Consider the following 27,510-nt stretch of genomic DNA (forward strand, 5'->3'; position numbering starts at 1 on the left):
AAGGGTGGACATGCACGATGTATTTTCTCTTTTCTTATACTTTTATCATCTCCTTACTTAATCTCTCTTCTGTCTTATTCTCCATCTGTCTCCAGGCTCCTGAAAGACCCCGTGATAATGTTTTCTAAAACTTAATACTTTGAGTCCCACTATCATGATATTCCCCTCCCATGCTCTGCCTACCCACCCCTGCCCCACCATATCCAAATCCAACCTGTTCTATTTGATAGCTTTTTCACTTAAAAATGTAAAATCTAGCTCTTAATGTATAGCACTGCTTAAATTTAAAATCAGTTTCCTTGCCATAAAAGGAAAGATCCCTGATAAATATAATGAAAACAAAAATATATAGTAATGGAATTTTAGTTAGATTTGGCTGCTTGCTGCAGGCCTGTGCTTAACTTCTGCTGTTAGGTTAAGAAATGCTGAAGAAGTGTTAAAAACATATCAGCATCGAAGTGAGACCTGATCTTCGAAATAAAGACACAGAAAGAGAACCAAACTTCTGTGAAAGTTTGTCGAAATCTGATAGGCTTCCTTCATCCCATTTCCTTCAAGTAAAGCCACTACTTGCTAACTGTGCTAAAAAACGTTTTGCACATTTGTTTTCTATTATTTGCTCACAGCTTTTGACCAACTACCAGAGAATGTTTCGGAAACAGGACTAACTCCTGTGGATGACAGAATGCGACCGCTGAATGGGACACTGGGTGTCACCTGGTCCAAATCTTGACTCAATTTCATTTTCCCCGAAAAAAAGACTTGCGGCTCGGAACCGAAGGAGACATGCCCAAGGTCACAGAAAGGGTGGTCTAATGTTTTGGTTCCTGCAGCCCGGAGAACAAGCTGGCCCATCCCGCGGGAGCCTTGGCGAAAACCTGCCCCGTTGGCGCTACGCCAAACTTCTCGCCTCCGCTGTGTTGATGGCGGTTGCCTGGGCAGCGGCGCATTGTTCCCCGCCTCGTCCTGGTGACGTCACGGAGCAGTGTCCAATGGGGAAGGAAAGCGGCGCGGCGTCACGCACCTCCCGGCGAGCACCGCCTGCGCCGCGGCGAGAGAGGCGTCGTCGGTGCGGGAGGCTGGGTCGCGTCGCCGCCGCGGCGGGTTACCATCGTTTTTCCAGTCTGTCCGCGGCCACCGCCGCCCGAGACAGAACCAGAATGTTCAGGATGCTGAGTAGCAGCTTTGAGGAGGACCCGTTCTTCTCGTAAGTTGCGGGAGCCGGGAGCCCCAGGTCGCGCGGGAATTCGGGGATTTTGAGGGGAGCTTTTCTGAGGGAAAAGAGCGAGTTTTAGAGGGCGAAAGAGAATTCGGTGTAACTCAGGAGGCAGTTTGAGGGAGACGAGAATTGGGAGGCCTGGGAGGGAAGGGAGAGGGAGACTTGGTGTGTGAGAGAGGGAAGAGAAGGATTTGGGCGCGTGAGGTGGAGATAGGAGGGTTTGGATGTGTGAGGTGGGCGGAAGTTTGGGGGCGTGAGGTAGGGGGAGGAAAGTTGAAGGTATGAGGGGGGGGCAGGAGGGTTGAGGGTGTGAGGCGGGGAAGGGGTTTGAGCTTGAAATGAGGGGAGAAGGGTTGAGGTGGGGGAAGGGTTTGGGAGTATGAGGTGGAGGGAGGAGGGTTGGGGAGTGAGGTAGGGAAAGGGTCTGGGAGCATGAGTTGCTGGGGAGGACGGTTGAGGGCGTGAAGTGGTGGGAGGAGGGCTTGGGGGAGTGAGATGGGGGGAGGGCTGAGGGCCTGAGGTGGACAGAGGCGGATTTGGGGGCATGAGGTGGGTTTGGGGGTGTGAGGTGTGAGAGGAGAGTTGAGAGCATGAGGTGCGGAGGGGGTTGAGGGCCTGAAGTGAAAGGGGGAGGGTTTGGGGCGGGAGGTGTGGGAGGAGGGTTGAGGGTGTAAGGTGGAGGAGGGTTTGGGAGCGTGAGGTGCTGGGGAGGGTTGAAAGCCAGAGGTGCAGGGTGGAGGGGAGCAGGGTTTGAGGGTGTGAGTTGGTGGGGAGGGTTTGGGAGCGTGAGATGGGGAGAGGAGAGTTGCGGGCACGAGGTGGATGAGGAAGATTTGAGGGCTGAGGAGGGCTGGGGGTGTGAGATAGGGGAAGGAGGGTTGTGGGTGTGAGGTGAGGGGAAGGGTTGAGGGCGGAAGGTAGAGGGAGGAGGGTTTGGGGGAGTGAGGTGTGGGAGCAGGAGGGTTGAGGGTGTGAGGTGGACTGAGGAGAGTTGATGGCCTGAGGTTAGGGGAGGAGGGTTGAGAAAGGGAGATGGACAGAGAGCTGAGGGTATCAGGTGTGGGAGGAGGAGGGTTTGGGAGCGTGAGGTGGAAAGAGGGCCGAGTAGTCTTCCTCCCTCACGCTGCCGGTGTGCCTGCTGCTCTCCACTTGGTCAGACTTTGGGTGCCCGCCATAGCTTCCCATGTCCAGAGGCCGCCTTTGCAGCTGCAAGGGCTTTGCAAGTGACGTTAACTGCTATCTCTGTGAAGCTTCTGGTGAGAATTACGTTCACATAATTGCAAATGGGAGCAGGGAATACTTTACAGCTCCCCTTTAAACTGCAAATAGGAGCAGAGAGTATGTTATAGCATGGCAGTTCGTTGAAAAGGGCAAGTTTTTTTTTTTTTAAATAGCATTTTCCCTGTGAGTGGGGAATGTGTCTGTGAGAGCACAACAAAGGTGGAGAGTTGTACTCTCTCTTCGAAGGTGTTGGAAGTTTCCAAGTGCGCTGTTTCCTTTGCTTACTTTGTTACAGAGCTAACCTTGTTTGTGAAGTGACTCGTCTTTCTGTCAAAACTAGAAATAGGACAGGGAAGCTGATGAGGGATCGGTGTATTGAACACCTCAGGGAAGCAAGTGCCATTCATTGCCTTTTGAAGGTTCCCCGTGAAATAATGAGATGCCCTAGGAAGAAGGCATCCAGAAATTAGTTTCACTATGATTTATTTTTCTGAGTTGTGAGGTGTTTTTTTTTTAATTCTAACTTTAGCGATTATTATAAACATAATGGCATAGTCTAGTTGCATCCTTAAGAGGAGAAATTTGTCATGCTTTTTAGCTCAAGTGTGTTTTGCCAGTTCGAATTTTGAATTCATGTCTAGTTTATTTTGATCGCTTAAATATTCTAGGTTTGCAATTTGGAGAGCATTTTTAAAAAGGTTTTAAAATAACAGTTTATTGCATATATTTTTCAAACAATGTGTGTGGGGGTGGGGGCGGGGAGTTGTGTGTGTTTGTTTGAGACAGGGTCTCTCTGTTTCCCAGGCTGGAGTGCAGTGGCAGGGTCTGGGCTCACTGCAGCCTGTACTTCTCAGGCTCAAGGGATCCTCCTGCCTCAGCCTCACAAGTAGTTGGGAACACAGGAGAGAGCCACCAAACCTGGCTAATTTTTTTATTAGAGACGGAGTTTCGCCATGTTACCCAGACAGGTCTCAAACTCTTGAGCTCAAGCAGTCTGCTTGCCTCGGCCTCCCAAAATGCTGGGATTACAGGCCTGAGCCACTTTGCCCCAGCCAATGTTTTTGTTTAAATAAATGATTAGACTTAAATGTGTTTGTACTAATTTAAAACAAAATAACATTAATAATTAAAAAGATAATGAACAGTGGGAAAAGGAAATGATTAATATAGAAAAAATGATTAACTTCTTTTCTGAAGCTTATTTATTAAGGCATATGTGAACTCAGGCAAATTTATTGTGCCATTTTATTTAACTTGTTTAGGAGCTGTGTGGGATACAGACAGTGTTATTTTAACAAGCTTAAATTTTTGTATTATTGTGATTCTCTCTTTTGAAAGCTAGAGGTCAGGCACGGTGGCTCATGCTTGTAATCCCAGCACTTTGGGAGGCCAAGCAGGGTGGATCACCTGAGGTCAGGAGTTTGAGATCAGCCTGATCAATATGGTGAAACCCCTACTTAAAAAAAAAAAAATACAAAATTAGCCAGACATGGTGGCACACACCTGTAATTTCAGCTACTTAGGAGGCTGAGGCAGGAGAATCACTTGAATCTGGGAGGCAGAGGTTGCAGTGAGCTGAGATCATGCTGTTGCATTCCAACCTGTACAAGAGTGAACTCCATCCCTCCCACCCAAAAAAAGAATATTTGAGCCACAGAATATTATTTTGTAAAATCCATAGATTTTATTATTTTGTGTTATATAAGCTCTGGCTTTCAAAAGAATTATAGTAATACAGATTTATAGATTATTAAGCTGTTGAAGTTGTTCAGTCATTTGTGTGTAAATATGACATCATACAATGGTTAACAGCTGAGAAGATTATGATAGACAATTTTTGAGTTGTATTATATCACTTGGTTATACCAAAAGTTGTTTTATATCCTTCATTGTCACAGTTAAAGATTCCATCCTCAACTAAACTGTGACTGCGTAATGAGTATAATATCTTCTTTAAAATGTCTAGCAGAAGTGTAATTTAAACTCTTGAGTGATTCTTTCTGAGCAAAGGCAATGAATTCAAGAGTCAGGGTCAGAAATAGTAATAGACTACAGATAGTAAGCATACAGAAGAACACTCTACTGCCATACTTAGGATGGAAAGGACTATAAGTTGCTCTTTCAGTTATCACTGTCTGTAGCCATTTTCAAATGCAGGGAGCCATATCATAAAAATTTAAAGGTAAAATTGTTGCAGTTAACTTTTTTTAAAAAAGGCTAATCTCGCCAGGTGCAGAGGCTCAAGCCTATAATCCCAGCACTTTGTGAGGCTGAGGCAGGTGGATCACGAGGTCAAGAGATAGAGACCATGGCGAAACCCCATCTCTACTAAAAAATACAAAAATTAGCTGGGCGTGGTGGCGCGCACCTGTGGTCCCAGCTACTCGGGAGGCTGAGGCAGGTGGATCACGAGGTCAAGAGATAGAGACCATGGCGAAACCCCATCTCTACTAAAAAATACAAAAATTAGCTGGGCGTGGTGGCGCGCACCTGTGGTCCCAGCTACTCGGGAGGCTGAGGCAGGAGAATTGCTTGAACCTGGGAAGTGGAGGTTACAGTGAGCCGAGATCACGCCACTGCACTCCAGCCTGGTGGAGTGCACTCCAGCCTGGTGGAGTGCAATACCCCTGCAAGGGCTAATACCCCTGGCAGCAGAGCAAGACTCTGTCTCAAAAAAAAAAAAAAAAAAAGGCTAATCTCCTTTATTTATCACAAACCTTTTGCATAGACCTTTTAAATACACAAAACACTGACCAGAACTCTGCTTACAGACTATCATCTTTCATTATCACCATATTACAGTTAACTTTATAAAATTGATTCATACTTAACAATTTCTTTTCTCCACAATGAGTTGTATTTAGACACACTTTTGGGATATGGGAGAAAAAGAATGTGAGTTTCTATTTATTTTAGGTAATCTATTTGACCCACCCCTTTAACCTCAACCCTTAAACAAAATGAGTATCCATTTCTTAAGTCAAACAAAGAGCTCATAAAGGTGACAAATTCCTTATTGAATCATCCACTGACCTTAGGGACATAGAGAAGTGAAACACATAGCCCATGCCCACCATCTTTTATGTAAATATTATCCCTGTTGCTAACATTGTGTCAGGTCATAGAAAAGAGTCAGTAACTATTGTTTAATGGTGAGTTGCTTTCCTTTATTCTCTTTTTTTGTAGTCAATTTAGTATTTTGTTGATTATTAAAAGTAATTATCATTTGCTTTTAACAAATAACATTGTTGATGTTGGCATTTTCTAATTAGAACATTACCATTTTCTAAATAGTCCATTAGAGTTGCTTATGTTGTTCACAAGGTTAGTCAATATAAGCAAACTCTACTGATTTACTAATTATTTAAAAATTGACAAAAAATGTATGCTTCTTTGATATAAAAATAGAATTACTAAATAGTATGAGACTGATAAAATGCTGTGGTTAAATTGTTAATTACTTAAAATATTTGAGTAAAAAGTAATTACAATCTGTAATTTTGAATTGAAATATATTCAGTTTCAATGTTTACCTTGTAACAGTGCATCTTAAATGTATCTTCAGAAAAGCAAAAGGAAATGTTAAAAGTGAAAATTTTAAAATTTGGTGTTTTGTTATATACTTGGGATTTTTAAACTTTGGTATCTTATGTCTCAGGGCTGAAGTTATTTCATTGAAAATTTGCATCACAGTATATTCAGATATACCTTTTTAAAACAATATCTGTTACTTGGTTAAAAACACAAAGATTAAAAGCTAGCACTTCCTGGCATGCAATTTCTGTCACATTTTTATGTGCTCAGAATATGCATATAGTTAAGTAGATACATATAGATGAGAGGATTTTGATGTTAAATGGTTTTGGCATCCTATACCCTAAAAAACATTGATTATGTAGTATGAAAGTTTATAAATACCTAGTATGATAGGCATCGGCAAGGACTTCATGACTAAAACACCAAAAGCAATGGCAACAAAAGCCAAAAAAGACAAATGAGATCTAATTAAACTAAAGAGCTTCTGCACAGCAGAAGAAACTATTATTAGACTGAACTGGCAACCAACAGAATGGGAAAAAAAATTTTGCAATCTACCCGTCTGACAAAGGGCTAATACCCGGAATTGACAAAGAACTTAAACAAATTTACAAGAAAAAAACAACCCCATCAAAAAGTGGACAAAGGATATGAGCAGACACTTCTCAAAAGAAGACATTTATGCAGCCAACAAACATGAAAAAAAGCTTATCATCACTGGTCATTAGAGAATTGCAAATCAAAACCATGTTGAGATACCATCACATGCCAAGTTAGAATGGTGATCATTAAAAAATCAGAACACAATAGATCCTGGAGAGGGTGTGAAGAAATAGGAATGCTTTTACACTGTTGGTGGGAGTGTAAATTTGCTCAACCATTGTGGAAGACAATGTGGCTATTCCTTAAGGTTCTAGAACTAGAAATACCATTTGACTCAGCAATCCCATTACTGGGTATATACCCAAAGGATTATAAATCAGTTCTATCATAAAGACACACACATGTATGCTTATTGAAATACTATTCACAATAGAAAAGATTTGGAAGCAACCCAAATGCCCATCAATGATAGAATGGATAAAGAAAATGTGGCACATATACACCGTGAAATACAATGCAGCCATAAAAAAGGATGAGTTCATGTCCCTTGTTGGGACATGGATAAATCTGGAAACCATCATTCTCAGCAAGCTGACACAAGAACAGAAAACCAAACACTGCATGTTGTCACTCGTAAGTGGGTATTGATCAATGAGAACACATGGACACAGGGAGGGGAACATCAAACACCAGGGCCTGTTGGGAGGTGGGAAGGCTGGGGGGGGGGGCGGGTTGGCAGGGGGTGGGAGGATAGGGAAGGAATAGCCTTAGGAGAAATACCTAACGTAGATGATGGGGTGATGGATGCAGCAAACCCATTCATACAGGTATACCTATGTAACAAACCTGCACATTCTGCACATGTATCCCAGAGCTTAAAAGTATAAAAGAATAAATTAACATTTAAAAAAATAATAAAAAGTTATTTTCCAAAATATAGTTGATAATACAAATGTTTTGATCCCATTTAATTAGATACAGTTGATGTTGAATCTTATTATAGAAAATAAATTTAAGCTACCAATAGTAATTTTTATAGGGTGTCTTTCTTCACTGCAATATTCATTTTGTTTTTTTTCTTTAAATGTCAAATGTGGGACTATTTGTATAAAATTAAAGGATCTAGATGGTAAAAAAAAAAAAAATTAGTATGATCCAGAATTTTCTGTTTGGTGCAGAAACAAGAACTTTGACTCTTCTGAGCTACAAAAATGTAATACGCAAGTCTACAAAAAATAGCTATGTTACCACTTATCAGCTATTAGAGATTAAAAGTTCAGAAGCAGGCTGGCAAACCTGTCAACCTCAATTTTTTTTTTTTTTTTTTTTTTTTTTTTTCTGAGACAGTCTCATACTGTTGCCTAGGCTAGAGTGCAGTGGAGCAATCTGGGCTCACTGTGACCTCCGCCTATCAGGTTCATGAGATTCTCCTGCCTCAGCCTCCCAAGTAGCTGAGATTACAGGCACATACCACCACACCTGGCTAATTTTTTGTGTTTTTAGTAGAGACAAGGTTTCACAATGTTGGCCACGTGGTCTCGAACTCCTGACCTCATGATCTCCCTACCTTGGCCCCCAAAAAGTGCTGGGATTACATGTGTGAACCACCGCACTCAGCCAACCTTAATTTTTAATCATAAATTATTGTTGTCTCTTCTCTAAGCCTCTCAGCTCTTCATATGAGACTCATATATCTGATGATCAGTATTTGGTCAAAGTACTGCATATATTCAAAGGATGTTACTTCTGTCTCCTTATATATATAATTTCTATTTTAAAAATTTTTATAAATTTGTATTTATTTTATACTTTGGATTTATTAAAGAACATTGCTCTGTCCTATCGACTGATGGAGTTGAAAGTGAATGTATTCTATGTAAAAGATGTGGATTAACTTTTTTCTTGATGGAAAACATTCTCATTGTAGGAAGCAAAACTGCCACTTTAGATAAGCTTTTGGAAACAGTGTTCAAGGTTACTAACATATTTGTTTCAAATAGATAGTCTGAGGTAGAGTCTTCACCAAATTGTGATAGTTTGGCTCTAGTTAATATTCTGCCATGTACATCTCTCATTCTAAACACTTAATAAAAGTAGCTTGAGAATACTTAGCTAAAATTTTATTGATTTTCAAGGTCCTACTTTATTTTAAGACCCTGAATATCTACTGTGAAGTTACCTACTACAATTGTTCTTAGGAATATTTTAATCTATAAATTTCTTGTAAATGAACTTTGCAAATTATAATATCGTATTTGAAAGAATGACACACTGTAAGCCTTGAGCTGAAAGGATTTCTAAGGTATACTATTCATTTGGGGCATTCTTTGGTTCATGAGGTAAAAAACATTGAGTTAGGAGCTAAGAAACACAACATGACTAGGAGATGGTTGCTGGGTCAAAGAATGCCATACGGTAGCATGTACCCATAAGATAATGCCTACTTGTGCCAATTAATATTGTAAATATCTGTGAAAAAGGAGCAGACTATTTATAGAATATCAAAGGAGCATAATCATTTCCACATTTCTTTTAATATCAAAGGCTTCTGCCACACCAACACTTTGTACTTCAAGACAATAGAAAAATACAGTTTCTTAATAGAAATGTAATTCATTCTTTAAACATTTCCTTAGTTTCTACTATAGGCCCAACCCCGCAGGTTCTCTTAAATTTTTAGGTGTCTTGCCCCTGCCCTCAAGATCCTTCTTGGAGTGTTACATGCATTATTTCTAGTATCAAAACTTGGATCTTGTCTATTTTCCTTATAGACCAGTCTCCCTCATTGAAACTAGGGAATATTTCTTTATGAACAAGAGACCTATAACAATCTGCTTTTGCCACTACTACGCATAATGGAAGTGAGGGGGAGTTTCCCTTAATGAATGGGTCTGCCATGTCAGTTATCTGAGAACCTTATGTAATAAGGTAATGCTTTTTGCTTAGAAGCGCAAGTATCTATGTTCTTAAATAGATCAAAGGGAAGTGTAACTTGGGCATAATAAGTGTGTGTATGTACATATGTATTTGAGAGAGTTTTAAAAACAATAACTCATTCTAAAGGGAGATTATTACCAGCCCTTAAACACACATATATGCATACATACATCCAAACATACACACACACACACACACACACACACACGCACACACACACACACACACACAGTGTTGAAATCATTCCCAAGTGATCTGGACTCAATCTAAGAGTTAAGATATAAACACTTTTGAAGGGGAAGTAGGCAACAATTTATTTTTCCTACCTTGTGATATACTCTGAAGGTAAATAATATAGAATAGAAAAAGTATGTTCGAGACCAAAATTCATTCAGTTTGGTTGTGGTTTGTGTCAGCAATTCTAAAAGAGGTAGTAACGTCATTATTATAGTGAGTAAAAGTACATTTTTCTTGACTTAAATGAAAATACATCCTCATGGAAAATTTGAGAAGTATAGAAAGTTTGTTAACAAAAATAATCAACCCATTATTTTGATGTATTTTGTTTCCATTTTCCACACATGGATTTTTATTTTCCAAAATTTGGACCACACTTTATGGTTGAATATTCAGTGCTTTTCTACAACATATACCATGAACATCTTCCTAGTCTTATTCATTAAAGCATGACTTTAGAGTCTGCAAAATATAGCATCCTGTGAATGTACAAAGCATAGTTCTCACATAAATCTTTAATGATATTTTCAAATTATTACCTTAGACTCTTTTGTACATGAAATGACTAGTTTGTACAGTATGAGCTTTTTTTTTTTTTTTGAGACCGAGTCTTGCTCTGTTGCCCTGGCTGGAGTGCAGTGGTACAATCTCGGCTCACTGCAACCTCCACCTCCTGGGTTCAAGCAGTTCTCCTGCCTCAGTCTCCCATGTGCCACCACGCCCAGCTAATTTTGTATTTTTAGTAGAGACTGGGTTTCACTGTGTTTGCCAGGATGGTCTTGATCTCCTGACCTTGTGATTCACCTTTCTCGACCTCCCAAAGTGTTAGGATTACAGGCATGAGCCACTGTGCTTGGCATAGTATGAGGTTTTTGAAACCTATTTCCATTTGTTTTGCTAGAAGAGTGAAATGTTTATTTTCAAAAGAGAACATTATGAATGGATTAAAATCATAAAAGCTATTCATTTTTCATTTGAGAAAAAAGGCCTAGATTAGATTAACTTTAAAAATATTAAAACAACTCTGTGCTACCGTAGAGTTTTTTTTAGCTCTGATATAAGTGAATTCAAACTTGGACAAGAAAATCGTTCAAGTCTTACCTCCAAGCAGCTGCTGTTCTGGGTAGACAGGAAGTAAACTCACTAGAAGTTTAAGCCAGATTTCTTCCTGAATCGTTCAGACAGGTGCAGACACCAGACTGTAGGCTCACTTTTGTTTAATGCTTCTTCCAAGAGGCAGCCATTTGTTAATGTCACTCAAAAAATTAAAATTTTTAGCATTTGCTGCTTACGCATGTATTCAAATAAACATTTATATATTCCCCTACCCCTATATAAAGAGAGAAAAACCTGGACAAATTTTAAATGAGCCATATTTAGTTGATTAATTTTTAGCACAATTATGCAATGAGAAAAATTAATTTTACTAATTGTTTCTGTAGAAAATAGCTGTTTAGCACTCCCTTATTCAAAGAACGAAATTTAGTATTTCCTGAAGTATTTTTCTTTATTGTAGTCAAATAGCATTTACATATCTAAAGGAAAAGTTGGTTTTTCTAAATAAGTATATATTAATAGAAACGAGTATTTTAGCCTCCATACTTTAACCATACTCTAAGCTGTAAATGATGAGTGAGTTTGGAACTCTAAGCAAAAGGACCTCCTTTTGAAATGCCTATTTTAAAACAACAGATGAGTGAATTTAGAGCTCTAAGCAAAAGGACCTCCTTTTGAAATGCCTATTTTAAAACATCAGATGGTATAAAATCCTTTAACCTCACACAGTTACATTTGTTAAGAAATATTTCATACATACTGCAAAGGTATAACAAATACTTTGGAATAACCTGGTTTTTAAAGTAAGAATTAGAGAATGTTCCATAGGTAACTCATTTATGCATCTTAAAACTATTTGAAACTCTGTACCTTCAAATAAAAAGTAGAGTAGTGGGAGAGGAAGCACATTAGGAAAAATGGCTAATACATACTGGACTTAATACCTAGGTTTTGGGTTGATAGGTGTAGCAGACCACCATGGTACATATTTACCTATGTAACAAACTTGTACATCCTGTACATGTACCCCAGAAATTAGATTTAAAAAAAGAAAAAAAGATTTTATGAGGTGGAAAAAAAAAGTAGAGTGATACATACACCAAATTTTGAATTGTTAATTTTAAAGTAACTTTTGTTTTTCATAATTTGATTTTGGAAAACACAAAGCGACCCCCTTTCTGCCTTCTAGTGTGCTAAAACATGAGCTGCTCAGTGTACTATTAATCTATGCACACTGAGATTATAAATTAAAATTAATTTATAAATTGTCACAACTTCTTCATAGTGGTCATTGCATATAACTCTGCTAGAATAGTGATTCTGAAATTTTTAACAGGTAGGAAATCTAGGAATGGTAGTCTTAAATTTTCTTCGCCCATCAAGACAAAAATTCAAACTTAAAAATCCTACAAGAATTTGGTATGTAGCTGGGTATGGTTGCTAACACCTGCAATGTGAGCACTTTGGGAGGCTGAAACCAGACTTGAGCCCAGGAGTTCAAGACCAGCTTGAGCAACATGGCAAAATCATGTCTCTACCCAAAAAAAAAAAAAAAAAAAAGAAAAAGAAAAAAGAAATCCAGGCATGGTGGTGCATGCTTATAGTCGCAGCTAAGGAGGCTTAGGTTGGGGGATTGATTGAGCTTGGGAGGTGGAGGGTGCAGTGAGCCATGAGCATGCCGCTGCACTCTAGCTGACGGTGACAGAACAAAACCCCGTCTCAAGATAATCTGGCATGTAAGAGGCTTAGAGGTTACCACTTAATGCTAATAACAAAAACTGAACAACCTGAAAAAACAACTTTTCTTATATCTAGCAGATAATTTAGGTCATAGGGCAAATCTCTGCCCATGTAATTGGAGATGGGCAAATCACAGAATGCAGAGAATCACAGAAAGGCAGATATAGAGAATCACAACTTAACTGGAGCAGAAGCCTCCTCAGGAACCAGTGCAAGGGTAGGAAAACCTGTAGTTGACTAATTACTGGAGACTCGGTGTGGGCAAGTGTCAGAGTTACAAACTCCATGGTCCTCCATAATTTTGTGAGTTTTAGCTGCAGGAGCTCTGCTAGGTTCTAACAGTGAATATTGTAGAAAATCATCCCATGCTTCCAGCAGAACAGAGGGAGGGGGAAAAGTAACCATTAAATATGCCAGAGCATTCTGTTTTTCTTAGCAAGGCCTGCAGTCAGGAGAAACTTTTTACCAAAGCTCAATATACCTGGGTGAAGGGAAATACCCAACTCCAGTTCCTCCAGCCATCTTACCACACTGGAGGAGGACCAAACCACACTGGTGAAGTTTACAAACCAAGGTACAATCTCAGCAAAAGACTGAGTTAATCTTATGACTACAGAAAACTTTGCCTCAACACCTTACCATAACATTACTAAAGGTCTATTTACTGCAGTTTGCATTACTCAGTAAATATGTACTACTTTCAACAAAAAATTATGAGGCATACAAAAAGGCAAAAAACAGTTTCAGGAAACTGAATAAGTATCCAAACCATGTTTCTGGCAAGGAATATTGGAATTATCAGACTAGGAATTTTTCTTTTATTCTTGATGGAGTCTCGCACTCTATCTGTCTCCCAAGCTGGAGTGCAGTGGTGCGATCATGGCTCACTGCAGTCTCCTCCCGCCAGGTTCAAGCAGTTCTGCCTCAGTCTCTTGAGTAGCTGGGACTACAGGCGCTTGCCACCATGCCTGACCAATTTTTGTATTTTTGGTAGAGACAGGGTTTCACCATATTGGCCAGGCTGGTCTATAACTCCTGACCTAGTGAGCTACTTGCCTCAGCCTCCCAAAGTACTGGGATTACAGGTGCGAGCCACTGCGCCCAGCATAGACTAGGATTTTTTTTTAACTATGATTAATATGCTAAGGGTTTTAATCAGAAAAGCAGACAACATGCCAGAACAGGCACAGAAATGGAAATTGTAAAAATAAAAAAATGCTAGAGATTTAGGTGAATCACCTGAGGTCAGGAGTTTGAGACGAGCCTGGTCAACTTGGTGAAATCCCATCTCTTCTAAAAACACAAAAATTAGCCGGGCATGGTGGTACATTCCTGTAATCCCAGCTACTCGAGAGGCTGAGCCAGGAGAATTGCTTGAACCCAGCAGGCAGAGGTTACAGTGAGCCAAGATCATGCCATTGCATTCCAGCCTGGGCAACAGAGTAGGACTCCATGTCAAAAAAAAAAAAAAAAAAAGTCACAGAAATGAAGGATTCCTTTTATGGGCTTATCAGTGAACTATGAACAGCTTAGGAGAGAATCTCTGAGCTTGAGGATATGACAGTAAAAACTTCCCAAAATGAAAGTGAGAAAAGAAGACTGAAAAAAAAAAAAACCATAATATCCAAGAACTGTGGCAAGAACTTTAGGGCAACTACAAAAGGTGTAACATGTAATGTGAGTACCAGAGGACAAAGGAACAGGAGCAATATTTGAAGAAGTGAAGACTAACAACCCCCAAATTAATGTCATATACCAAACCACAGATCTCAGAAACTTAGAAAACACCAAGAAGAATAAATGCAAAAAACAAAACAAAACAAAAACGAAACACACACACACACACACACACACACACAAACTAAACCTAGGCATGTCATATTTAAACTAAAAATTAAAAAAAAAAACTTGAAAGAAACTAGAGGGGGGAAATCTACAGAAGAGCAAAGAAAAGAATTATATCTGACTTCTCTTCAGAAACTATGCAAGCAAGAAGAGAATGGCATGAAATATGTAAAGTGTTGAGAGGAAAAAAAATAACCCCACCAACCTAGAATTCTGTACCTTGCAAAATTATCCTTTAAAAGTCAGGAAGAAATAAACTTTTTCAGACAAACAAAAATTTGGTAAATTTGTTGACAGTAGACCTACCTTGCAAGAAATGTTAAAAGTTCTTCAGCGAGAAGGAAACTCATAAAAATCAAACTCTGATCTGCATAAAGAAAGGAAAAACATCAGAGGATAAGTTAAGTTAAAATAGACACGTTTATGTGTCTTATTCTTAATTGATCTAATAACAGTTTGTTTAAATAGTAATAGGCACACACACACATTTAAAAGATTGTATGCCAATCTACCTCTTAAATTCTTCTCCTTCCCTTTCCCCCAACTGTATCTTCCTTCTGTCCCCAAGTCTGCTCAGTAATTTCTGGCAGCAAAATGTTCTTTTCTACTTTGTGTTACTAATTTAAAGCAGTAGTTGAAAATGACTGAATGTGGCAGGGAGAAAAACTTAATTTTTCAGTCACTCTACTCTTTCCCTCACTTCCTTTTTGGATGAAAGATAATTGCCCCCAGGTGCTGTTTTGCTGTAGGGGAATCTCAGAAATGGAGGAACAAACAGAAAAGATAATGTGAGGACACAGGGAGATGGTCGCCATCTGCAGGTCAAGGAGAGAAGAGGCCTCAAGAGAAACCAAGTCTCCTGACACCTTGATCTCAGACTTCCAGCCTTCAGGATTGTTGTTAAAAAAGAAATAAGGGGAAAGAAAGAAAGGGAAGAAAAAGAAAATTAGCTAGAGAAGCTAATTTAATAGAAAAAAGATATAAGTCTATTCACCCTTATAGTGAAAGAGTTTGGGAAGCATGTAAAAACAGGAAAGAAACTTCAAAATAAAACAGCAATGCAAGGTCTGAGAGACAGATATGGAAAACGGAAGTCTCAGATATTGAACCAAATTGTAGGACCAAGTACACATACAGCTACTCCCCCCTAATTCATATCTATGAACGTACCTTTAAATACTTTTATTCATTTCCTGACATTAATTTATCTTGTGCTAAACATATAATTTTAAAAAACTGACACCATGAAAGATAGAAGCTACACTAATCAAACAGATGAACCAACACTTAAGGAATCAAAGTTAATGAAACAAGATTATAGAAAGTGTAATTAAAATCTTCAGGAGACTTACATTTCTACTGTGACCAACAGAGCTCCAACTGGACCAACTCTCTTGCAGATAACTTTATAAGCCCAAGATGAAATACAAAAACAGCTTACTGGAGAAGATACCAGAGAATGACCAAAAGCTGGAAAAAACTCTCCATTTGCTGGAGAGGTCTCAACAGTTGAACAAAAGGAAGGATAACTCTAGCCTAAAGGCAGGCCCCATCTCTTACATTTAGAGTGATTAAAACTGCTCTAAAACCTTTTAAAGAGTTTTTGACCTAGCAACCAAGGACAGAGTGCAGAATAACCATAGTCACTGAAAAGGAAGGGAGAGAAGTCCCCAAAAGGAGAAAGCCAGAGAAGAGTGAGCACCAAATACTGTGAATAAATTTTGTACAAATCTCTGTCTAAGGCTTAACTATATATGCATGAGACATACTCAGAGCAGTTCAGTTAGGAGGGATAAATGAACTAAATGGAGATTTAAGCTACCACTCAAGAGACAGAATTTGAACTTTAAGGACAACCAGATTAGTTACCTACCTAAAAAAATACTCTGGAGGAATATATCAAAATCCAGACTCTCTACAACATAATATCCACAATGTACAGATACAATCCAAAATAACAAGAAAATGTGACCCATTCTCCAGATAAAAAATAAGACACTGATCCTGAAAAGACCCATATGTTAAAATTAACAGACAAGAATTTTAAAGAAGTTGTTATGATTTTGCCCAATGAAGTAAGGGAAAATATGCTTGCAAGGAATTAAAGGATATTAATTCTCTATAGCAAAAGAGAAAGTGTGTGTGTATATACTTTTTTATGTATACACACTGCCCAATAGAAAGTCTAATGGGTGTCCAATCTTTTGGCTTCTCTGGACCACATTGGAGGAAGAATAATTGTCTTGGGGCACACAAAAAATACACTAATACTAACTATAGTTAATGAGCTAAAAAACAACATCCTAAGGTTTTAAGAAAATTTATGAATTTGTGATGGGCCACATTCACAGCTGTCCCAGGTTGCATGTGGCCCACAGGCCACAGTTGGACAAACTTGATCTAGAATCATACAATATTTGAAAGAGAAAATTTACTGGATAGCCTTAACAGCAAAATGGAGATGACAAATGAGTTATTAAAATTGAAGATAGATAAAGGAAAGTTAATCTGAAAACCAGAAAAAAATTGGGAAAAAAACCCTTTAGGAATCTATAGGAAAAAATCAAAATGTCTAACATTAGGTGTAATTGGAGAAGAGGGTGAGAAAGGGCATAAAATTAGTTGAAAAATAATAATGAAATTACCCAACATGGTAAAAGATAAAACTTTAGAGAATCAAGACACTATAAGCAAACTCTAAGCAGAATTAATATGAAGAAAACCATGCTTAGGTTCATCATAGTCAAACCTTGAAAAGCAAATGACAAAAAAAAAAATCTTGAAAACAGCCAGAGAAAATGATACATTGACTGGATACAGGAGAACATTTGAATTACCTTTTACTTATCAGAAAAAGCAAAAGGCCGGCAGACAGGGCAATAATATCTGCAGAAAGAAAAAAAAATGTCAACCCAGGTTTATTTTTTGAAAATTTCCTTTAAAAATTGCAAACGAAATAAAATACTTCTAGGTAAAAGAAAATGAAGAGAATTTATTGCAATCATATCTATAGAACAAGACATGTTAAGGTTCATTCTTCAGTGAAGGGAAATTATACTAGATAGCAACTTGGATACTAACAAAGGCAAGAACAATCTTGAAAATGTTAAATATGTGGATATATATGAAACATCTTGCTAGATGTAGTGCCTCACATCTGTAATTCCAGCTCTTTGGGGGGCCAAGTTGGGTGGATTGCTGGAGCCCACAAGTTCAAGACCAACCTGAGCAACACAGTGTGACCCCATCCCTACAAAAAATACAAAAATTATCCAGGTATGATGGTGCACATCTGTAGTTCCAGCTACTCAGGAGGCTGAGGTGGGAGGATCAATTGAGCCTGGGTGTTTAAGGTTGCAGTGAGCTGAGGTCATGCCACTGCTCTCCATCCTGAGTGACATAGCAAGACCCTGTGTCAAAGAAAAAAAGAAAAATATCTTGCTCAGATGTTTGACTCTCAAAATCTCATGTTGAAACCTGATCCCTCACCAGGGCATGGTGGCTCACGCATATAATTGCAGCACTTTGGGAAGCCAAGGTGGACGGGTCACAAGCTGAGGAGTTCAAGACCAGCCTGGGCAACATAGTGAAACCCCGTCTCTACTAAAAATACAAAAAAATTAGCTGAGTGTGGTGGTGGGTACCTGTAATCCCAGCTATTCAGAAGGCTGAGGCAGGAGAATTGCTTGAATCTGGGAGGCGGGGGTTTCAGTATGCTGAGATCATACCATTGCACACCAGTGCAGGCGACAGTGCAAAACTCTATCTCAAAAAAAAAAAAAATCTGACCTCTCATGTTGGTAGTGGGACCTATTGAGAGGTGTTTGGGTCATGGTGGGGTGGATCCTTCATTAATAGATTAATGCCCTTTCTAGGGGTAAGGTGGGGTAGTGAGTTTTCATTTTATTGGTTCCCCAGAGACCTGGTTGTTAAAAAGAGCCTCTCATCTCTCTACCCCCTCTTGCTTCCACTCTCACCATGTGATCTCTGCATATACTAGCTCCCCTTCACCTTCCTCTGTAAATAGAAGCATCCTGAAGGACTCATAGAAGATAATGCTGGCTCTGTGCTTCTTGTCTGCAGAACCATGACCCAAATAAACCTCTTTTCTTTGTAAATTAGCCAGCCTCAGGTATTCTATAGCAACACAAAAGTTGACTAAGACAGATCGTCAGAGTTGGGAGAGGATATTATCTTTAGAAGTGTCAGAGGGTAGTACAGCCATTTAATAAAGAACAAGAGAGACAGAAATTAATTTTTTTAAAAAACTGAATTAAGCAGAATGTTTACAAGCAAAGAGTAAAATAGTAAGCTTGGAAACTGAGCCAAGGACTTTCTTCTGACATTCAGCACAAAATCACAGATGAGAAAAATATGCTTTAAAAAAAGTTTGACAAGGAAGGAGAACAGATAAAAATAAGGTAATAGTAAATACCCAAAGAAGTAATTTAAGAACAATTTCTAGAATTAATGAAAGAGTGAAATGTTTTGGAACTCACATTGAAAAGTGCAATTTGAGCCATGCGTGGTGGCTCACACCTGTAATCCCAGCATTTCGGGAGGCTAAGGTGAGTGGATTGCCTGAGGTCAGGAGTTCAAGACCAGCCTGGCCAACACAGTGAAAACCTGTCTCTACTAAAAATGAAAACAAAAGTAGCTGAGAGTGGTGGTAGGTGCCTGTAATCCTAGCTACTAGGGAGGCTGAGGTAGGAGAATCACTTGAACCCGGGAGGCAGAGGTTGCAGTGAGCTGAGATCATACCATTGCACTCCAGCCTGGGCAACAAGAATAAAAACTCCATCTCAAAAAAAGAAAAAGAAAAAATGGCAATTGGTGGTTTTCAGGATAACTTTTTTAAATCTACACTTGGACCTATGAAAATGTAATTTTGATACATTAAAAAAATATATAAAGACAATAATCATAAAGTATCCAGAGAGGAGATTTCTTAGAAAGAATGAGAACCAGATTGTCATCAGACTTCTGTTCAGCAACACTAGATATAGGGAAATGATGGCACAGTATTTTCAGAATAGAGGAAATAATGTAGCTTTATATGCCCAAGGAAGCCATTGTTTAAGTTTGAGTGTGAAATAAATTTAGACGTAATATACTAAGAGTTTACTGTGTTCTAGAAGTTAGAATCCAGGAAGGAAATAATACAAGAAGCAGTGGTAATTCAGAAGTAAACCATCCTCAACTTTTCTTGATGGAGAGAAACTGAACTAGAGGCTTATCTCTTCCCCATTCTTTCAGTGGAATTGTTTCTCACCATTTTTCCATTCCTTGGAGCTAGCACAGCACAGACCTAAAATCCACAACTAGACTAGAATTACAAAGAGAAGCTGATACCATTCCTTCTGAAACTATTCCAAACAATACAAAAAGGGAATACTTCCTAACTCATTTTTTGAGACCGACACCATCCTGATACTGAAACCTGGCAGAAATGTAAATAAAAAAGAAAATTTCAGACCAATATCCATGATGAACATTGATGCAAAAATCTTCAGTAAAATACTGGCAAACTGAATCCAATAGCACATCAAAAAGCCATCACAATCAAGTCGGCTTCATCCCAGGGATGCAAGCCTGCAAATCTATAAACGTAATCTATCACATAAACAGAACCAAAGAGGAAAACCACATTATTATCTCAGTAGATGCAGAGAAGGCCTTCGACAAAATCCATCACCTCTTTATGCTAAAAACTCTCAATAAACTAGGTATCAATGGGTCATATCTCAAAATAGTAAGATTTATAACAAACCCACAGCCAATATCATACTGAATGGACAAAAACTGAAAGCATTCCCTTTGAAAACTGACACAAGACAAGGATGCCCACTCCTATTCAACAATTGGAAGTTCTGGCTAAGGCCATAAGGCAAGAGAAAGAAATAAAGGGTATTTGAATAGGAAGAGAGGATGTCAGATTGTCCCTATTTGCAGATAACATGATTGTATGTTTAGAAAACCCCATCATCTCAGCCCAAAATCTCCTTAAGCTGATAAGCAACTTCAGCAAAGTCTCAGGATACAAAATCAATATGCAGAAGTCACAGCCTATACACCAATAATAGACAAACAGAAAGCCAAATCATGACTGAACTCCCATTCACAATTGCTACAAAGATGAATAAAAATCTAGGTATACAGCTAACAAGGGATGTGAAGGACCTCTTCAAGGAGAACTACAAACCACTGCCCAAGGAAATAAGAGAGGACACAAACATGCAAAAACATTCCATGCTCATGGTTAGGAAGAATCGGTATCATGAAAAATGGAAAAACATTCCATGCTCATGGTTAGGAAATATCAGTATCATGAAAATGGCCATACTGCCCAAAGTAATATATAGATTCAGTGCTATCACCATCAAGCTACCAATGACTTTCTTCACAGAATTGGAAAAAAAACACCTTAAACTTCATATGGAACCAAAAAAGAGCCCACATAGCCAAGACCATCCTAAGCCAAAAAAACAAAAAACAAACAAAAAAAAGCAAAGCTAGAGGCATCACACTACCTGACTTCTATCTATATTACAAGACCACTCTAATTATATTACAAGACCACTCTAATCAAAACAGCATGGTGCTGGTACCAAAACAGAGAATATAAACCAATGGAGCAGAACAGAGGCCTCAGAACACCACACATCTAAAACTACCATATCTTTGACAAACCTGACAAAAGCAATGGGGAGAGTATTTCCTATTTAATAAATGATGTTGGGAAAATGGGCTAGCCATATGCAGAAAGCTGAAACTGGATCCCTTCCTTACACCTTATACAAAAATTAACTCTAGATAGATTAAAGATTTAAACATTAGACCTAATACCATAAAAACTCTAGAAGAAAACCTAGGCAGTACCATTGAGGATATAGGCATAAGCAAGGACGTCATGACTAAAACACCAAAAGCAATGGCAGCAAAAGCCAAAATAGACAAATGGGACCTAATCAAACTTAAGAGCTTCTGCACAGCAAAAGAAACCATCAATAGAGTGAACTGGCAACCAATAGAATGGGAAAAAAATTTGCAGTCTACCCATCTGACAAAGGGCTGATATCCAGAATCTACAAAGAACTTAAACAAATTTACAAGAAAAAAACAAACTCATCAAAATGTAGGCAAAGGTTATGAACAGACACTTGGCAAAAGAAGACATTTGTGCAGACAACAAACATGGAAAAAAAGCTCCTCATCACTGATCATTAGAGAAACGCAAGTCAAACCACATTGAGATACCATCTCATGCCAGTTAAAATGGCAATCACTAAAAAATCAGGAGACAACAGATGCTGGAAAGGATGTAGAGAAAAAGGAACACTTTTACACTGTTGGTGGGAGTGTAAATTAGTTCAACCATTGTGAAAGACAATGTGGTGATTCCTCAAGGATCTAGAACTAGAAATACCATTTGACCCAGCAATCCCATTACTGAGTATATACCCAAAGGATTATAAATCATTCTGTTATAAAGACACATGCACACACATGTTTATTGCAGCACTGTTCATGATAGCAAAGACTTGGAACCAGCCCAAATGTCCATCAATGATAGGCTGGAAAGGGAAAATGTGGCACATATATACCATGGAATACTATGCAGCCATTAAAAAGGTTGAGTTCATGCCCTTTGCAGGGACATGGATGAAACTGGAAACCATTATTCCCAGAAAACTGATGCAAAAACAGAGTCTTGAACAATGAGAACACATGGACACAGGGAGGGTAACATCACACACAGGGGTTTGGGCAGTGGGGGGCTGGGAGAGGTATAGCGGGGATTGGGGAGGGAAAGCATTAGGAGAAATACCTAATGTAGATGACAGGATGATTGATGCAGCAAACCACCACCATGGCATGTGTATACCTATGTAACAAACCTGCAAAATTTGCACATATACCCCAAAACTTAAAGCATAATAATAAAAAAAGAAATAAAATTCCTTACTAGCTCATACCTGAAGTCTTGAACCTGGATGACTTGGAGTATAATGGTTGTGCCTTTAATAGAAATCAAGACATGAAGAGGAAAAGCTGACTAAGGAAAAAATGTTGAAAATATAATAAGGTTTAGAGTTACTAGAATATAAAAAGGCAAATATTTCATCATAGTTATATCATTATTTGTACTTTATATTCTGAGTACTTTGGAAAGTATGCCAACTTCTTGGCCAATAGGTCATTGAAAATTAGCTTTAGACCTCCAAATTTCAGGGCTCTGTCCCCACTACCTGGAACCATGCCCTTTACATATGTATTCATTAAATATTTGTTAAGTGAATGAGACTATTGCATTAAAACAAGAAGAAATTGAATTGGGGATCCCTGATAATATTGTTGAATAGGTTGAATGCTTGCTAAATGCAGATTAATGGGCCATGCTTGGGATATACAAAATGCTAGGTGTATGTTTCAGGAATCTGTAATTTTAATAAGTACCTCTAATGACTTTTTAAAGCATGTTCAAGTTGAAGTAGTCCTTAGGGGACAGGGAAAAGAACAGATAATGGATTAAAACTGGAGAAAGCATGTCTTTAGGGGGCAGTGCTTTTCAGCATTTTAATGTCATTCATGTTTAAAAGATGTTTGTCCATGTGCTTGGGGTATGAGGAGACAGAGAAAGACAGGAGCCTAGATAACCAGCTCCAGGGTTTAAGCTTCACTGACTGCCTCAAGACTGAGAGTATCAGCATTTTGAGACACCAGAAATCTATCTGTTTCACTCAGAAATTGTATAAAGGGCAAGAAGGAAAAGGAACAATTAAGGAGAAGTTTATCAGTCCGAGTTCAAAACAGTGTATTCCCATCAAAGTTAGAGATACCTGCTGCTGAAATTCAAGGAATAAAAGGAGTGGCCTTTGGGTTTCAGTAGTTGGAAGGTAAAGAGAATCCTTACAGTTTTTAATGAACAGGTGAAGGGAAGGAAAAAAGCATCATCACATCTTTCTGACTTTTATGTCTTCTTCCAGATTTAAAGGATCTTTAATTAAAGAAGTCCTCCTGGGTAATCCAGGCTAGTCATATTTTAAAGTTACCTGAACAACAACCTTAATTACATCTGTAATCATAATTCCCACTTACCATGTAATGTAACATATTCAAAGATTCTGGGGATTATGACATAGCTATCTTTAGGGGAACCATTCTGCCTACCACAGATAGATTCCTTTAAAATAACATTATATAAAGCAATTTCAAGAAAAAACATCCAGCTCTTACTGCCTAGTCTAATAACATAGTTAGAGAAGTTTGAAGTGCTGTAAAATGTAGCTTTTAATTAACCTGATACTATTATGTTGAATGGTATTCCTATGAATAATGATTAAGAGTAATAGCTTGAAGAATACAAGTTTGAATTAGGACAAGTCAAAAAGAGATCTTGAAAGTATCAGCTCTTGAAGAAGTGTCCAACCCAATGGCAGCATTCTCTGTACTAATGGCCTGATTTGTAACTATTATTTCCTCTTATAATTCAAGGGAATTTTTGAGTTTTTTTCTGAGACTATTGAAAGATTACAAAATTAAATAATCAGAATTTATGTTATCTATGCCAATGAGAACTGTTTTAATCTAGCAAAGAAAGGCTTCTAATATACTTTCCCTCTCTCTTCCCAAAGTTTTCCTGATACGCAAGCTATTATCTTTTTTCCTTTAGCATGGAAAAATCTTGAAATAGTCATCTATATGTGTCCTTTACTTCCTTGTATCTCATTCACTTATTTATTCACAAATTTAAAAAAAGTGTAAATTGTGTTGATTATTCTAATGTACCTTCTGAATTTCCTGTCAGAAAGTTTGTTATCTTAATATCATCTAATATCAGTATTTATTTGTGGCATGATGCAAAATGTACTGATACTGTTGAACTTAAGAATATTATAAATTTGATGATATATGTTTTTGGTAAGCTAATGAACCCACTAATTTATGTGTGATAGACAGTTATTAAAATGGCTTCCAGTGATCTCCACTTCCCAGTATTCATGCCTTTATGTAATCTCCCCTTGAACATGGGCTGGGACTTACTAATTTGTTTCTAATAAACAGAATACAAAAGAACTGATAAGATGTCACTCCCAAAATTACATTGTTAAAAGACCATGGCTTCTGTCTTAGGTGTTCTCTTACACGATGGCTTATGCTGGGGAAAGAGCTACCATGATGTGAAACAGCACTGTGGAGCGGTCCACCTGAATGAGCTTAGAAGCAGACTTTTTTGAGACTAGCCAATAGCCATGTGAAGGAAATTGGAAGTGGGTTCTCCATGAGTCAAGACTTGAGATGACTAAAGCCTCAACTGACAACTTCATTGCAGCCTACAGATGCCCTGAGTCAATACTACCCACCTAAACTGCTCTGGATTCCCAATCAACAGAAATTGTGACATAACAAATGTCATTTTAAGCTTCTAAGTTAAAAAAGCAATAGATAACTAATACATGTTAAATCACAAGCATAGCACATTTAAAACTGCCCTCAGTCTAAGTCATCAGTTTTGTTGGTTTCATCTAAAGACAAGAAAATGAACTACAAATCTACAAAAAGTTTATACATCTGTTTCTGTCTCAAGAAACAGATATTTATAGATACAAAATTTTGAGACCATGTTCAGGATGGCCCGAATTAAGATGTAAGCTTCTATGGCATAAACAAACCTCAGAGTGTAGTTTCTCAGACACACAGGTGGTCTTACTCTGGAGCCACTGAAACTGAAGCACAAGAAGCCCTTGGAACTATTATCAGGACATGTAAGTCCCATGTATTAAAATACTTGGGCCAGAGAAAACCGAGTATAGTATAGGAGTTTCCTATCACCTAAAATCAAAAGTCACTAAGGAAGAACTTCAGAAGAACTGCAGGTATTGGTTGCAATAGAGATTTTTCTCTGTGTAGCAAGCACCAAGGTGAGCAGAGCCTTTAATTAAGAACAGTTAGTAATTTTGCCAAGAAATGGTTGGGGGAGGCCTACATGAGAAGCAAGGAAACATCTAAAACCTACACCTATCATCAAAATTGAAAGAGCTAGAGGAACAAGACCAAACAACCTCAAAACCTAGCAGAAGACAAGAAATAACTAAGATCAGAGCAGAAATGAAGGAGATAGAGACACAAAGCCTATTCATGATAATTAGGGTTAGGAGCAGGTAATTATCTGCAAAAAGACGAAGAAACTTTTTGGGGTGATCGAAATTTTCTATATCTTCATTATGGTGGAGGTTATGACTGTACACTTGTTAAAATCCAAACTGTACAACTAAAATTGGTAAATTTCATTGTATGTAAATTATGCCTAAACAAGGCTGAATGAAAACACCTGTCTATACACACAAGCGCAAATCCAGTTAAGCAGTTTGCTAATCTTCAGCTCACACTTGGAACAGTTATGCTTTATTTAACCTCCAAGGTAACATATGAATAAATCTGAGCTCTTTTGGAATAGGTGTATGTATGCAAATATTGTGAAATTCAGAGGAAATGTTCTAACTGGAATTACAGGCAGAAGACAGAATTTTTTAGCTTCCTCCTTTGGAGCTGCAAGGAAAATTTTAGCTTCTTCATGATGACATCAGAGGATTGGAATTAGAAGGGGAAAGGGTGACCTAAGAAGAATATAACTGAAGTGGAGAAGTGTGAAAGGAGGCGACTATTGGGAGGAGCGGGGGTTCCATTGGACTGCAAGAAATCATGGTGTACCTTAAGTTCTAGAATGAGGAATAAGGAATTGACTAGTGGATCAGTAACTGTCCAACTGGAACATAGTTGGGAAACCATTGTGATAAGGTAAAAAAAAAAATAGATTCTTCAATAAGACTTGTGATGAAAGGGTTAACATCAGATTATAGTGTTGATATTTATAAAGCACACAGAATAGAGCCTGAAATGTGATCATTGCTGTGGGTTTTTTTGTTTTGTTTTTGTTTTTGTTTTTGTTTTTGTTTTTGTTTTGTTTTGTTTTGTTTTTTGACAGAGTCTCACTGTTGCTCAGGCTGGAGTGCAATGGTGCAGTCTTGGCTGCAATCTCAGCCTCCCAGGTTCAAACAATTCTCCTGCCTCAGGCTCCTGAGTAGCTGGGAGTATAGGCAGGTGCCATCATGCCTGGCTAATTTTTGTATTTTTAGTAGAGACAGAGTTTCACCATATTGGCCAGGCTGGTCTTTAACTCCTGATCTCGTGATCTGCCTGCCTCAGCATTGGGCTGGGTGAGGTGGCTCACGCCTTTAATTCCTGCTGTGTTTTTAAAATAAATCACTCTTTTTTTTCATGAGAGTATTAAATGATAGGATAATAGAGTGATATCCAAACAAGAGTTAGGAAGAGGAGATAAGAGAAATGGACATTTATTCAACATACTTTCACTCAGATATTTTGTTTTGTGCTTTCAGATTCCACTATTTAATTTCAAGAACAAGGAAATACAATATTACCCTTATTCTACAACAGGAAATTTAGGCTCAGGAGGAGAGGCTCAGGTTCTAATTAATTCAGGAGCCAGAAACACAGAAAGGATACTGTTTCTCAAAGGTTGTTGAGGGACTACTTGAATTAACATCATCAGGGAGGCTGGGTGCTGTGGCACCTGCCTGTAATCCCAGCACTTTGGGAGGCCGAGGCAGGCAGATTACTTTAGCTCAGGAGTTTGAGAACAGCCTCGGCAACATGAGAAGACCATCTCTGCAAAAAATATAAAAATTAGCCAGGCACAGTGGCATATATCTGTAGTACCAGCTACTTGGGGGGCTAAGGCAGGAGGATGGCTTGAGCCTAGGAGGTTGGGGCTGCAGGGAGCCAAGATCATACCACCGCACGCCAGCCTAGGTGACAGAATGATCCCCTATGTAAAAAAAAAAAAAAATTATCAGGGATACATGTCTACAAATCATATTCAGAGCAAGTGAATTTGATTGGGATAGGGAGGGTGGCAGTACTAGATAGGAATCTGAATTGCTAACCATCTCACTGTTGGTTGGTACAGATATTTTGCTTATGTGGTGATTCCTAGTATTTAGAGTTTTTAGAAAGTTAGCTTCATAAACATCTGTAGCTTTGACTTTGTCTATTTAAAAATGTAGCTTTACAGTGGTCATAACATAGCTATA

The 27,510-nt window shown here is 38.4% G+C and overlaps 1 protein-coding gene across 3 annotated transcripts in view; it reads left to right on the plus strand.

The window, feature by feature from the left end:
• Positions 1-1,029: 1,029 nt before the first annotated feature.
• Positions 1,030-27,510, plus strand: part of MLF1 (myeloid leukemia factor 1) — a 44,040-nt gene continuing 17,559 nt past the window's right edge. For 2 of the 3 annotated variants that reach the window (XM_010335734.3, XM_039480322.2), the window contains exon 1: positions 1,030-1,207. In XM_010335734.3, coding sequence (XP_010334036.1) covers positions 1,161-1,207 — 47 coding nt within the window. In that variant the 5' untranslated portion in view covers positions 1,030-1,160. The remainder of the gene's footprint in view (positions 1,208-27,510) is intronic. The other variant, XM_003924991.4, reaches the window with a different exon arrangement.

This window comes from Saimiri boliviensis, chromosome 9 (assembly GCF_048565385.1).
Source record: "Saimiri boliviensis isolate mSaiBol1 chromosome 9, mSaiBol1.pri, whole genome shotgun sequence".
In the NCBI taxonomy this organism is placed as follows: domain Eukaryota; kingdom Metazoa; phylum Chordata; class Mammalia; order Primates; family Cebidae; genus Saimiri; species Saimiri boliviensis.